General features: G+C 39.2%; 1 protein-coding gene across 6 annotated transcripts in view; it reads right to left on the reverse strand.

The window, feature by feature from the left end:
• Positions 1-14,781, reverse strand: part of BICRAL (BRD4 interacting chromatin remodeling complex associated protein like) — a 36,818-nt gene that overhangs the window by 18,867 nt on the left and 3,170 nt on the right. For 3 of the 6 annotated variants that reach the window (XM_032102885.1, XM_032102880.1, XM_032102881.1), the window contains exon 2: positions 1,597-1,645. In XM_032102885.1, coding sequence (XP_031958776.1) covers positions 1,597-1,640 — 44 coding nt within the window. In that variant the 5' untranslated portion in view covers positions 1,641-1,645. Of the gene's footprint in view, positions 1-1,596; positions 1,646-4,603; positions 4,727-10,050; positions 10,147-14,781 lie in introns of all 6 variants that reach the window. The other 3 variants (XM_032102882.1, XM_032102883.1, XM_032102884.1) reach the window with 2 other exon arrangements.

The following is a 14,781-nucleotide window of genomic DNA, read 5'->3' on the forward strand; positions in this document are numbered from 1 at the left end:
TGCTTATGAATTTTATCAGTAAAATAAGCAGGCCATTTAATACTAATTACCCTCATTGTCTTTCAGTTGTGCAAAATGCAATTAAAAATTTAAGAACATTTCATCATCTTAAATATTGTGTTTAGTAAGGAAGGAATTCTAAAAGGCACTTACCAAATCACAGATCAGATGAAAAAAAAATTGTTTTCCAGTCTTCTAGACGCTTAAGACAGTAAATGCTGCCAGCAGCAGGAAGAACACTGTAATTTTTCACACAAACACTCATCTGTATGGAGAGCACTTCATTTTCTGGACCACCTGTGATCTTGTACCAGGATACTCATGATTTGTGCTCATGACAGAGCACTTAACTGTCCCATGATCATCTTTATGTTCCAAGCAGTGTTTTCATATGGCCACAATCAGCAACCTCGCACAACAGTTACTTCACAGAATGTAACCAAGCCTTTACTGGCACTGCTTTTGCTACAGCACCCAGAGCAACCCTCAAACTGCAGCAGCCACTGTGGAGATGTTTTGGTTTTTCTGAAGTTACAGCTCTCACTGGTTTCACTGGAAGTTTTCAGGTGTGTGAGAAAGGTAAAAAGTCCGTTTATTTCCTACACTTAAGACAGTAAAAAATGCTTGTATGAACTGGGAATGATCTTTTAACAGCAGGTATGAGACCGATGTCAGACTAATTTCCAGAAGAGTATGAACAAAGTATTGTGCATGAAAAGCTCAATTCTCTTCTTGTGTTTTCAATGCATTTATAGCATATTATCTGTTCTTGAATACTGACGAGGATGGTAGCCAAAGGAAGGCAACTTGTCACATACACAATCCACACAAAACTTGCTCATGTTTCAGCTATCCTAATTATTTTCGGAGATTGCCATATAGAATTATAAAAGCTCATATAAATCTGTTATGGAAATAAGGGAGAGGGGGGCAAACAAAACCCCCAACAACCCACACGACCATTCAAAATCACCAATTTTATTAAAATGAAGTATCTTTGACCAAAATGCTGGTAAATTCTTGTGAATACACAACAGTACAGAGCTATTCTTTTTTTCTAACATTTAGATGCAAACGTGTATTATTAGTAGAAATGAAATATTTACGTATTTGTAATTAAGAAAAAAAAACTTTTCTTTTCCCTTAAAATACAAGCATAGTATTAATAAATCATCTAGTTCCACCAACTTATCTAGTTCCACAAAAAAAATCTGAGATCTTTGGGGTTTTGATTTTAAAAAGTTACTTGCAGTGAAGTTTGTAGTAACATCCCTAACATCCATGCAGTAACATGCATCAACACTGATCTGGTATTACTGCTACCTGAGAAGAGAATCCATTCTCCATGAACACACATTGCTTAGCCTCCCCTGAGGAGAATGTCAGCAAGTGGACTGTCAGCTACTAACCACCAGAATTGAAGGCCTTGCAATCCACACATCTCCACGTGGAAGAAGTGAAGAATGTCTACTCATTTCATTGCAAGTCACCTCGTCTTTAGACAATACTGAGATAGAATCATCTTCTAGAAGACGATTTTGCAAAATTATTATTCCCAACTTTTCTGCAATAATTACTTATGGAAGGAAAACTTACCCAATAAGATCAAGGAGACAGGATTCATCATCGTCATCATCCATGACAACTAGAATAAAGAAGGAGAGGATGGATATTTGGTATGTATAACGCAAAAGTTTGTTTTCAACAATACCAATTTAGACTATCTCAGTATTTTTTATTAAACAATTTATGAAGTTGATAGCTGTCTACTATTGACAAAGTTCTTAAGTAGACCTGCACCTTCTACACATGTCTGCTGATTTATCTCAAAATCAAATTCAGTCACATGCAAAAATTTATAAAATCCCATGCAGTGTTTTACCATTCAGGGGGTTTTTAGAATTTTAAATCAAAGAAAGACAAATGATTAAGCAAACTGATTAAAAAGAATTTCTATGAATTCAAGTAGTAAAAATATCAACACAATGCAATCTAAGAGTCCAATTAAAATGCTTCTATAGGAAGTGAGTGAATAACCAAACCCTACAGAACCTACAAAGGCTGTTACACATTAGTGGCTTTAACACTGAGCAGCCAAAAAGGTAAATAAACTTAGGTCAGTGTCATGAGGATGCTGCTACAGTCTAGAACCATAACTATAGCCAAGACATGACTAAGCATTAAAAGAAACAGTATTTTCTAACAGACCTTTCTTAGCAATAGCTAAGTGACAATGTGGCCATTTCAAGTTTCTCCTCAGCAATATTCAAAAGTGTACTTAAACTTTGTTTAATAAATAGTACAGAGTTCTGACAGTCCTTTTAACAATGGGTAGGGAGGGAATTTATGTGCACTGCCCAAACTGAGGGCAACTATCCAATGCAGAGCCTTTTTAGCCTCACAGTGTCACGACCACCAACTCCTTCACACACGGCCTACTCCATCAGGTACTGCTGCACCAAAAACACTCTCACACTCCCCTCTCCCCTCCAACTGCTGTTCCTTCAAAGCTTCTGTTTGCACATTCTGGGCTCTCCTGTTCATCATAACTCTCAGAATATCATCTCCCTTGTCCTTGTCAGTAACTCTCAGGACCATCCCATCTAATCCCCAGTTCAATTATCAACAGATGTTAGCATTTCCAAAACCTCTTGGTACCCTGGCTTCCTTTAAGTTATCCAATCTCATCTTTACAGTATTTTCTAATCACATCAAGTTGATCATTGCATTCCATGTTTGTTTTTTTCTCAACTTCCCTTAAAAAATGTGCTGTCATACTTATCACTCAAATGTTTTAACACAGTTTTGGCTTTAACTCATTGTCTTCTCTCTCTTACTTCTTGCCAAATAGAAACTTACTCTCCCTGACCAGAGATCCACATGAATCATTCCTCATCCTGATCTCCATAATGATTAAAACAGAGAAGGGGCTGAAGCACCTGCTATACAAGAGGCTGAGACCACCAGGACTGTTCTGCCTGAAGAATAGAAAAGTGTGGGGGAATCTTTATCTTGTGTATAAATACTTGGTGTGAGGGTATTAAGAATACTGAGCCAAACGTTTCTAAGTGGTCTCCAGTGAATGAACAAGAGGCAAGGGGCACAAATCAAAACAAAATAAACCAAAAAGTCTATGTAGACAACAGAAAAAACTTTTCTTTTATGAAACTCTGAGGGTAGCCAAATACTGGCCCAAGTTTTTCAGCAAGGTTATGGACTCTCCATCCTTAGAGATGCCCAGAACACAGTTGGACCACAGCCTTGACCTGCCTGCTCTGACCCTGAGCAGGCTGCTCTGGTAGAGCCTCCTCTGAGCAGGACAGGGGATAATGTGATCTCCAGATATTCATTTCCACCTTGGCTGTCCTGTGATTCTGTAACCTCTTTCCTGAAATTTTTCTATACTCCACTGGTTCTGAAAATAGCTTATACTGTAGACTAGCAGAGGGTACCATGTCCTCTATACTGCATAGCCTTATTCAGATTTTTTCTTTCTCTGTGCTTTAGTTTACAGTGAGGGTGAAGGAGAAATGGAGCATATGCCAGTATAAGGATCATTCAGCATCACCTCTCTGGGAGAACAGAAAAGCAAAGCACAGCTATCAATAACTATCTCAATGTTGACAAAAATCAGCATTCATGAGGTGATTATGCACCTTAAGAAAAGCAATTTCTCCCACAATTCAGTATTCCAGCTGCTTACTCTTGCATAGAGCCACCAGCTTGAGCACTGATACTGCAATTTAACGATAAGCAAGTGGCATGGCATAGTATGATGTCATGAAATTTAAATGTAAACTTGTGTTACTAAGATCAAATTAATAAGCAACTAGCATTCTGCTTTAACTGTACTGGTAGTACCACTTACAGAAAGCTGTTATTTCCTCTAACTGCTGAAAGCATACCCATGTCTCAAGAACAAGGTTCCAAAGTCTCCCAGCTAACCAAAAGCAAAAATTTACCGTGAGTCAAAATTATCTTTGTTTCCACACTGCGAACCTACTTTTGAATATCCCAACTCATGTGTCTATGGCAATACTGACAGCATTATTAAAACACAATAAAATGTCTTTTCTTTACATAACCAAATATGCTCTGTGATTTTATTACAATAAGCGTTCACCATTAGCAGAAGTGACAATACTGAACTTTGTTCAATTAATACTCCTGAAGGTATTAAAACAACTGACACAAATTAAGATAAATTTGTTAAGTTCACAGAATTCTTCAAAACTTGCATATAATGATCAGAAGGAAAATAAAATGCATGAAAACACTGATGTGAGAAAACCCCAATGGTAATACATCATCTTCACTATTAGACCCTTTATCTAAACATACACTTGGCTTTATTAGATAAACGTGGTACAAGAAAAATCTATGCAACATACCGTAAATTCCTACCATTTTAGGACAGATAATAACCCCCAAAGAAAACAGCTGCATTTTTTATAAATACCAAAAATCACAACCAGTTCCCTTCAGAAGTGCACCTTCTTAATAAGCTTTAACAACACTTTTGTCAGCACTAGCAGAATTCTGTCACACATGAAAAAATGTGTCACCATTTCATTTTTTAAGGCTGGTTTACCAAAGAGCTCACCTGTGTAAAACCAACACCAAGCTTTTATACAGCTGATCAGTGCTCCATCACAGAGCCACTTAACCACACACAGCTCTCGCTACATTCAAAAGTTGTTCCAATGAGCATTCACTGCCTAAGGGGCTTCACAAAAACACACAGACAGATCACCACCGTCTCAATATCCCCACAAACACGTGTAAGCAACACTGCACTAACATGATGCTGCATGGCAGTGTTTTGTGAATTACCACTGGAGCAATGTGCAATTTAAACAGACTCACAGGGGTATGTGGTCTGTGAAAGAACCATCAAGATCACAGCCAAGTCATAAACCTACCTATTTAGACCAAAATCTGTTCCTATTTCACCATACATACCAAAGACGGACACAACCATGTAACTGCATGTTGTGGTTTAACCTGGCAGGCAGCTGAGCAACCACACAGCCACTTGCTCGTTCCCCCAAGTGGAATAGGGGAGATAATCCAGAAAAAAAGGGTAGAACTTGAGATAAAGACAGCTTAATGTGACAGAAAAAGAAAGGGAAAATAATAGCCATGATGAAAGAATATTCAAAAGAAGTGATGCACAATGCAATTGCTCACTACCTGCTGATGCCCAGCTCAATCCAAGCAATGGGCCATCACCCTCCAGCCATTTCCCTCCGATTTTACTGTTCCACATGATGCCAAATGGTATGGGATAACCCTTTGGTTAGCTGGGGTCAGCTCTGCTGGCTGTTTCCCCTCCCAGCTTCTTTCACACCTCCAGTCTCCTCACTGGTGGGGTGCTGTGAGAAGCGGAAAAGTCCTTGACTTGGTGCAAACACTGCTCAGCAACAACTAAAACATCAGTGTGTTATCAACATTATTCTCATCCTAAATCCAAAGCACAGCTACTAGAAAGAAAACTAACTCTACCCCAGTCAAAACCAGGACAATATCCACCCCCTTATTCTATACCAATCTCATCATGCCCAGGTCCCATACTTTCCAGTACATCCCAAATAATCACAACCACCTTTCCTGTCTTTTGAGATATATGCAGACATATAGGCCCATAGTCTATGTGCCATCCTTCTAAGACGTCCACTGAGTTCACTTAGTCCAGGACTTTGGGCTCCATCTGTTATATCAGTCTTTCAAAGAGAAAGAGATGATATGTGGTGTTGGGATTACTACCTGCTGAAGTCTGGTTCCATCATCACTTCACTTTGCTCAGTTTCATCAGCACTCATTCTTCATTAATATGAGTAATTCTTACTGCAATACCATAGATATGGCATAAAGCAACCAGAGTAGTGATGAAATACAGTATTATACAGCAATTAATGTCATCATGGGTTGTTCTCACCCAAAATCTAATCCCCTTGAGTATACATTGGACTTTCCCATCCTTCTGCATTACCCACTGAGTACATCCAGGTCCTTAAGCAAATGCAATCCCATGGATGGGTTTGCCTTTGCCCAAGACAGGAACAACCCAGATTGCCCTCCACAAAATAAGTTTCTATGTGCACTATAGGAACTTTATCCCCTTCTACAGTATATGAAAGTTTTGATTGGGCAGGTCCAGCCAATTTAGCAGATCCCTAGCATTAACTAATCAGATGGCTATTGCTAAATGGATATCCCAATGTCTGAATGTCCCAGTACCTCTTGCTCTCAGAGTGGCCTTTAACAGTCCACTGTATTGTTTGATTTTCCCAGAGGCTGATGCATGATAGCAAAGATGATATATCCAACTCTTTGGCCTAGATGCCTATGAGGTTGTTGTGGAAATGAGTCCTGTATCTCCTGTGGTTTTGATGTGCCAAATCCACAGTCCAATAAACCTGGTAGTCAAACCTGGTAGTCCCCTTCCTTTACCCAGCTGGAGGCAGGACCCCCTAGTCATAAATACTGGTCACAGTATTCATTACTACTTGCAAATACAAATAAGCCCCCTCACTGGCGGGGCAGTACGAGAAGCTGAAAAGGCCTTGGCTTAGTGCAAGCACTGCTCTGCAACAACTAAAACATCAGTGTGTTATTCTCATCCTAAAGCCAAAACACAGCACTGTACCAGCCACTAGGAAGAAAATCAACTCTATCCCAGCTGAAACCAGGACACTGCAGGTTTAAATCTTTTTAACTGATGCCTGTTTTCAACACGGATTACCAAACGATTAGTGCCCTATTAATTTCAGGAGAGCAACAGAGGCAGTGCCAAACAATCAGACAGAGTACTTGCACACCCAAAAGCAAATTCACCCAAAAGTAGTCATTCAGTCTGCTTCGAAAAGAGGAATTTGACCAACACATGACCTTGACATAGATGATCATTTAAAAGTGTGTTAACAAAAGTAAGCCTGTCCTGTGGAATTTTCCTAAAGCATTTTCTACAGCACAAGTGATAGAAAAGCGTCACTTTTCTTGCCAACTATCTTTTTCTGCTTTTCTGTCCTCCTCACTGTTTATTAACAATACAGTGGCCAAAGCAATGAGTGATGTATGAAATGGGTATAAACTATATTAAGCCAGGAGAGTTTGAAAATAAAACTTGCCACAACGAGTGGAGTTAAGAGTTATGAAGCCTAGAACAGTGGTCTTCAAAGTGGGCGTGTGCAAGACAATCCAGTGGGGTGCAAGAAGAAAGTATCAAAACTTCAGTACTACATGAAGTTTTAATATACACACATATACTTGTGTATGTAAATAAATATACATATAATGGGGGTGCATGCTCAAAAATCTTACCAATAGGGGCGTGCAATCAAAAACATTTGGAGATCACTGGCCTAGACCCTTAAATATTGACTCACTTCTATATTCGAATCAGTCTTTGAAGACTTCAGCCAGTGGAGGCTCTAGGCAAGGCTTGGCTGGGCCATTGGGGCCCATCAACGCATTCAGGGCCCTGCCAAGAGCCCACGCTAGAGACAGCTGGGGAAAACACACCTTGGGAAGAGTCACACAACTTGCTGGAGCACTGTTACAATGTAGCCTAGCAATATCTAATTATCAATACTGGTCTACAGTGTCTTAAAAAAAAAAAAAAGCCACAAAAATCTGCTTATAAGAAGTAGGCCAAACTCAGCCCTGCTAGTGCATCCAACTAATTTACAAAGGGCAATCCTCACTAATTAGCCACAACCCAGCACAGATATTCCCTGTAGCTTGCTACCACACCGGCAAATATAGCATAGATTTCAATTTGGATCACATGTACTTGTGCAAGAAGCCCTGCCTATCCCTTTCAGGAAATAACCAGAGTGCCCTTTATCACATGCTCCCAAACAGAATAGGAAAGAAGTTGAAAGTAATAAAACTTAACAAGGAAATCCCAGCTATGCAAGCCAATCCTCTGGGAGACTCTTATTACTTGGCCTTAAAGCCTCTGCCTTCATTTCAACACTCCGACCTACTACAGAGCAAAGAGCAACGAAAGATGAATAGAGCAGTCCTGCCCTCCTCTCATCCACTTTCCCTGGATCAGCTCAAGGCTTTGAAGAGTCATCTGGAACAAAAAAATCTGATAAAATACATTGATCTGTTTCAACTTAGAATGAGCAGGCTTCTTGACTGGTTCTGGTTTGCCACAGGGCTACAGCAGTGCTGGTGCCAGCACAAGAGAGGGGGAAGGGAGCAGTGCTTCAGTCAGCTTAAAGCAAGTGTGGGGCTGCAGCACACATATGAATACAACCGACGCACTCACATTAGCACAGCGCAGGCAGCGGTCCAGGGCAGTGATTCCCTTTCCATCAGCACTTGTGCTGAAATCTCTGTTTGGCTTTTACACATACACACAGTTCTTAAAAGAAATACAAAACAACGTGAAGGAGTCCAACAGAGTGCAAGTCAAATCCTGTGGTCACATGAAGGAACTGCCTTTCTTCAGCCTGAGCAACAGAAGGCAAACCCAGGTGCTACCTGCAGCCTGCTAAAAGGGGCACTAAGATGAGCCAAGCAGGTCTCTTCTCATCAACACACAGCAAGACACAAACCAAGGGCCAAAACACATAACACAGAAAATCCCAACCCGATGCAAGGAAAAATGTTCACTAAGAAGAATGTCCAAGCAAGAGGGTGGAATCACCCTCTTCGGAAATGTTCAAAACTCAAATGGTCCTGACCAACCTGTTCTAAGGGTGAAGCTTGTTCTGCTTACAGCAGGGGGCAGGGCCAGGTAACCCCTAGTGGTCCTTACCAGCCTAAATTTTTAACCAACATGCTACAGAACCCATAGTATCATCTAACACATGCAGGTTCTACAACCTGCAGCGTCATTAAAACTGGATTTGCCCGGAAGCAGTCTAACTATTCACATATGCTTCATATACTATCCGTATTCTAAGAGCTGTAAGCACTGGATTTTAAATTTACTCAAGCTATATTCAAGCTTGCCACAAAATAATTATTTTCCTTTCTCAAAGTCACATAATTTCATACAGCCTTAATAGATCACTTCAGATACAATGCAATAAACCACTATTTTCACTTTCTGCAAAAAGCACAAGCTAATGGATAGCTTAGAAGAGCAACATTTAGAGCAATCATTTCCAAAAAGTGTGATATGATCAATATCAAAACCTGGTAAGTAACACATAAATAAATTTATCTGCAAAACCGTTGGAAAAATCTAGACTTAAAAGTTTTGTGCAAATACATGGGATCAATCCCTGACTGGCAGCATGACTCCTGAGAGTGAACACTGACCTTTGGAAATTGATGCTTCAGAGCAAGGTAACAACTGCTGTAGCTAAACCTTTATAATGGGAGATGAACTTGCACACAGTAACGCACATAGCACCTGAAGCAATTACTGTTGTCATTATGACACACACCCACTAATCTTCACAACTTCAATATGACTTTGTATACATCATGTCAGCAGGAATTCTGACAAGATCTCTCCCGTGCTTTATAATGAACCTGTCCTATCAAATCTTCTGAATTGTTCTGTTGCTCTACCATTCTCCATTCAGAATTTTAACTGACAATCCCAACGGTAAATAGTAACTTCACTATGGAATAGCTGAAGAAACACATTGCCACTGGAACAACAGTCACCAGAACAACAAAACCAGAACGAATCAGTTAGTGCAACAGTCACTGCAGAGAATGGTACCGCTGTGAACTGAGTGTGCTACATCAAATTGGTGGCATTTTCACCCCTCACAACCTTTCTGAGCACGGATGTAAGACACCTCTACTAACCCAATCCATCCCTTGCTAAATTACATAAAAGGATTGCAGCAGCATTAAGTGACTCCACACTGACTGCAGAGGTCGAACACCCAGAACTCACGTCCTTCCCTCACACAAATTTCCACCAGAACTCTCATTCATTTCCAGAGTGCTAGTATTTTGCTCAGTGTGCTTCTGAACCAGGGGGAAACAACCCGAGTTTTATCACCCATTGGGTAACATATCAGCAGTGTGCACTTCAGGTTGCTAACGTGCTGTAACCACTTCCTGCCTTACCCTGTCAGTTCTCTCTCACGTTCCTATCCAACAGGCAGCCTCGGATCCAGTGAAGGAAACTCCTACACAGGAACAATCAGACCTCATTTGCATTCTCTGCAACACAGAAGTGTAAGAAAAGAGTATAAACTCAAACCCTTATTACCATATAGTTTATTCTTAAATTTCAAGTCAATATGACTTTTGAGCAATCTAGTATCTTGCGAAGTGAATTTCAGATTCTTGTAAGTAACCAAGACTGTTATCTTATAATCAACTTAAGAGCAGCTCACCATGTCAAGCCCTCTGCTCTCAAAAAATTGATTTTTATGTGGATGGAATACAAAAGTTGATATTAAGAGGTATTTCCACTTCCCCCTCTTGTTACTGTAAAAAAATCATATGCTGCACAGCACTCAGTAGAAAAGAGGTAAATATTGAAAAATTCATTGCAAACGAAAATCTCATTCAAACATCACAATTTTCCAAAAACTGTCATTTCAGGACAACAGGAGTAAGGAAACAAAATTAATTTTAAAATACACTTTGTGAAACACAAGGCCTTAACTACTCACTTATAAACTATGCTGTACTTATATTCTACAATATGGAATTACTCCTTATGAATATATTCTTTCCCAGAGTAATCAAAAAAGTAACTACTACACTGTTGCAAAATCTACCAGGAACTGTGCTCTAAAGAACAGCTAACAAAGTAAGAAATTTGTGATTCTAACCTAGTCACATAGTGCATTATGCAAGCATTAACTTTCTAAATATACAAAAATATGTTTTCAGTCCAAGAATCTAAATCTGAACAGTACTTTTAAGATGAATTTCTAATGTTTGAAATTAGCTGTGGAACTGAATTTAAGCATCAATATTTCAAATACATCTGTATGCAACAGAGTATGAGAAGAAATCGGTAATTTTTAAATATTCGAAAGAATTATGAAAAAACCTTTCTGAGAAAAACTACTCTAAAAAATAGAAACTATTCAGGAATCAGAAAAATAGCAACAAGAAAAGGGACACAAAAGTGCTTCCTCTCATGAATTTCTAGGCACATTATGCCTCTCCATGGTTTTTACGATCTGGCAGATGAACACCTAAGAGGACAAGCAGGATCGTTACACAATTGTGAAATACCAGCTCCACACACAGAAGGAAATAGAAACCACACACTACAACACAGACAACCTACAATAGGCTGTTTATCCAACTCTTACATTTTATTTCCCTTTAGTACGCCATTAAAAAAATACTGATTTGAGTTTGTCAAATGTGTTAACTTATCGAACTTCCAAAATACACAGTGATATTTTAGTATGTTAAGAAAAAAAACAGGAAATGTGCTGTTCAACTAACAGTTGAACTGTTATATGATACTAAAGGCTAATCCAGATACAGTCAACACACCAAGTACACGTGTGAATGCCCAGTGTGGCTGTCTACAGTCTGGTTTCCCCCAAAGACACATGTTCAGCACAGAATTTCTAATTTATTCAACACAATCTTTTTCCTACTGCATCCAGAGCTGCTCTCAGCAATACCAAAATCTTGAGAAAACTTTCATCAGGAAACAGACTTTTTTAAACCACACAGAAAAAAGCCAGAGTAACCTCAGTCTGGAAGTCAGGATGCTTCCCTATCCCATGGGACTCCCCAGGCTAAAGGCTGGGCTCAGACCTTTCCCCCAGCAATGACTATCCTCATCACTATGCTATGGCCTATTTTGGGCTCTGTCTTCCAAGCTGCTTCACCACATACACAATTCCTCAGGAATTTCAATATTCATAAAACATTTTGAAAGGTACCGGTTTCATCCCAAAAGAGGCAAAGGAGGCATAATCTCAGCAGTTCCTCAGGAAGGAGACATTTGCCTGCCCAAAAGAAATTAGATGCTCCTAAGCATTTCTACAAACTACTGTATGCAATAGTGCAGACTGTTAGCGTATGTTATTTGTGCAAAACAATACTTCAAGGAATGTTGAGTCAGTCCCTCAGATGCTCTTACCTTGCTTCTATTAGAGAATACTCGAGTTTCATACTTGTCCTTCTGTGCATATAGTTTTCAAAGACTCTGAAAAATTATTCTGCAATCCCATAACTTCTTTATGAACTGATCATTTCTCAGCTGATTTATAAGCCAATGCCCAATTAATACCTTTTCATTGCCACTCTAGTCCATCCTAGTTTAAAAACCAAACCTTGCCACAAGCACATGAGCTATATCAGCTAACAACTGCCAATAATTATCTGAACAGCCATTTATACTCCTTTCAGTTATTATGTTTGGGAAATCTTCTGAAACTTGAATAGGATGAATTGACAGATGTGTAACTATTTCAGCAGTGCAGTCCATATCAGCACCCCCAAATCCAAGCTGAAATTCCCCCATGCCACCCATCCTGTCAGTCTTGAAGCCAATGCCTTGCTTAACAATGGAGATTTCGTCACCTATTTCAGTGGGGCCAAGATAACTTCTGTAGTTGATTTATCTCAATAAATTCAAGCTTCAACACCAGATCTTGAAATTCCGTGCTTGGATCAAGTTCACAGTAAAACTACTGCAAGTTCCACCTGAGACAAGGTGTAAGATCAGAGTTCACAAAAATAATCAATCAGTCTCTCGCAATGAAGTTAAATCTTTCTCCCCAGACCTCCCCTCTCTTCACTTCACCACCCTTTCTTAATACCTTCAATGAGAGAAAGGTTACTGTGCTACATTTTTACAGTGATTTTGCCTGCTTGCTTTCTATTTCTTTTGGTAAGGGTTCCCTTAATTCTAGAACATTTTAAAATTACTGCAAGAAAAGAAAGGAATAAAAAAAACCTTGATAGTCTCTTTGTGCTAGTTAACGATGGTAATTTTTGTCTAAAACTTCAACAATTCTCAAATAAAGCAAAAATAATACCAACAGATGAGTTGGGCTTTTTTCCACAAGGAAAGCAGGAACAAATTAATATTTGAAAATAAGGATACACACATTCATTTAACTATGTGATGACCTTGAAAAAACCTCAGTTCAGGCTGGTCCTTATGCATCTAGTTGGTGTGACAAGGGCCTTCCCAAAACTGCTCATTCTGACTTTAAAACAGTGGCAGCTCACAATGAATGTCAGAACAGTTTATTATTGTCACTGCTTCCCCTCTGCCATAAGAAAGAAAATCACACTTGTCTTTGTAGATAATTTCCATGTCTATGCTGGGCCGGGTATATGAAAATTAAAAACCTTTCAAGTACAGATGCAGCTTATTCCAGCAGAACCACTGTAAGGAATTCTGCCAACTCTCTGAACAGAGTGACTACTTTATCAGAGAGGCTCTTATGCTTGCTCTGTAGCCACTACCTAGTCAGGAATGACACACTTTCACGCTCTCACTGCTACATCTTCCCTAAAAAGCACCAGCCATTAGATTTACCACAAGCTTAATGCAGCATAAAGAGGCACGATCATTGATCATTAGAGCCTCATGGTGAAACCTAACTGCAGTTACGAAGATACAACTTCTCTGGAACCCATATGGATACCAGCAAAATTCTGGAAAAGACAGCAGGGAGCATACCCAGGCATCCATGACTGCAAAGCCCTTCAGCTCTAGACTATGGACTTAGCTCTGCCACAAAACTTCAAGAATACAGAAAGGGACCTTGGAGGAAACTGGAAATGCAGCTTATACTAGCACAACTTTGGGGCTTTCCTCTCAGTAAAATTAAACTAAATACATAAACTGTACTGGAAAAGGACACTTGAAGGAGCTGGGGCAGGAAAGCTGCACATCCATAAGGTGACGTTAATACTTAGCTACAGTAGAATCATCTCTTGTACCACTGACCTCAACTGAGTCCACACATTTACCGAGAGCATTTTCAACTCAAGAATACAGGTATCATATACAAAGCAAGCACTCGAAGTATGAAAAAAATAAGCACACACCTAAACACACGAGCATCACGCCAGTGAGTAAGCCAAGGTGTATCAATGGAAGCACAACCAGGCTACTGTATCAACAGGGTGAGCCTCACACTCCTCCAGCAATGTAAACAAGCGATACCCAATGCAAAGTGCTACTTGCAACAACAACAACAACAAACTTTTAAGCTCAGACAGACAAAAACACATCTAAAAAGAACTGGTCTGGAGTATTTAAGTACTACCCAACAAAGATCTCAACTCAAGATGAGCATACACCATGCTTTAATGCAAGCAGGCCAGTGTGCAGATTATATATAGTCATTTGGCAAGTATTAGGCCCTGAGAGAATATAAGCTGGTCATTTTTATCCCATTTCTTTGCTATTTTCACAAATTAATTAAAAAAAAACATGCACAATCTCCCAGACATTAGGACATAATAGAGAAATTTTATTATATAAAAGTACACTATCATTAAAAAAAAATTCATTATCTTGATCCCAAGATTCCTGTTAACAAAAGTAATCACTTCAAGAAGCAGTGACTTCAATGAGGTTCAAAGATTTCTGAAATATGTGAACAAATACTGTACTCCACACTCAAAATATCTGTAAACAATTAAAGTTTTACAGCTGGTGTGGTTTTTTCAAAGCTAAAATGTTAATAAATTTGACCCCCAAAAGTCTTTAGAAAAGACAGTTTATATCCAGACAATTTTTTAGTATATTCTAAGCAATGAGTGTGTGTTTAAAACCCTTCCACTTCAATGGGCAAAAAATTTAAACAGCCTTAAAATTATTCCTGAATTTTAGAAAATCTCCCACTTCCATCC

The sequence above is a fragment of the Corvus moneduloides genome, chromosome 3, assembly GCF_009650955.1.
Source record: "Corvus moneduloides isolate bCorMon1 chromosome 3, bCorMon1.pri, whole genome shotgun sequence".
Classification (NCBI taxonomy): domain Eukaryota; kingdom Metazoa; phylum Chordata; class Aves; order Passeriformes; family Corvidae; genus Corvus; species Corvus moneduloides.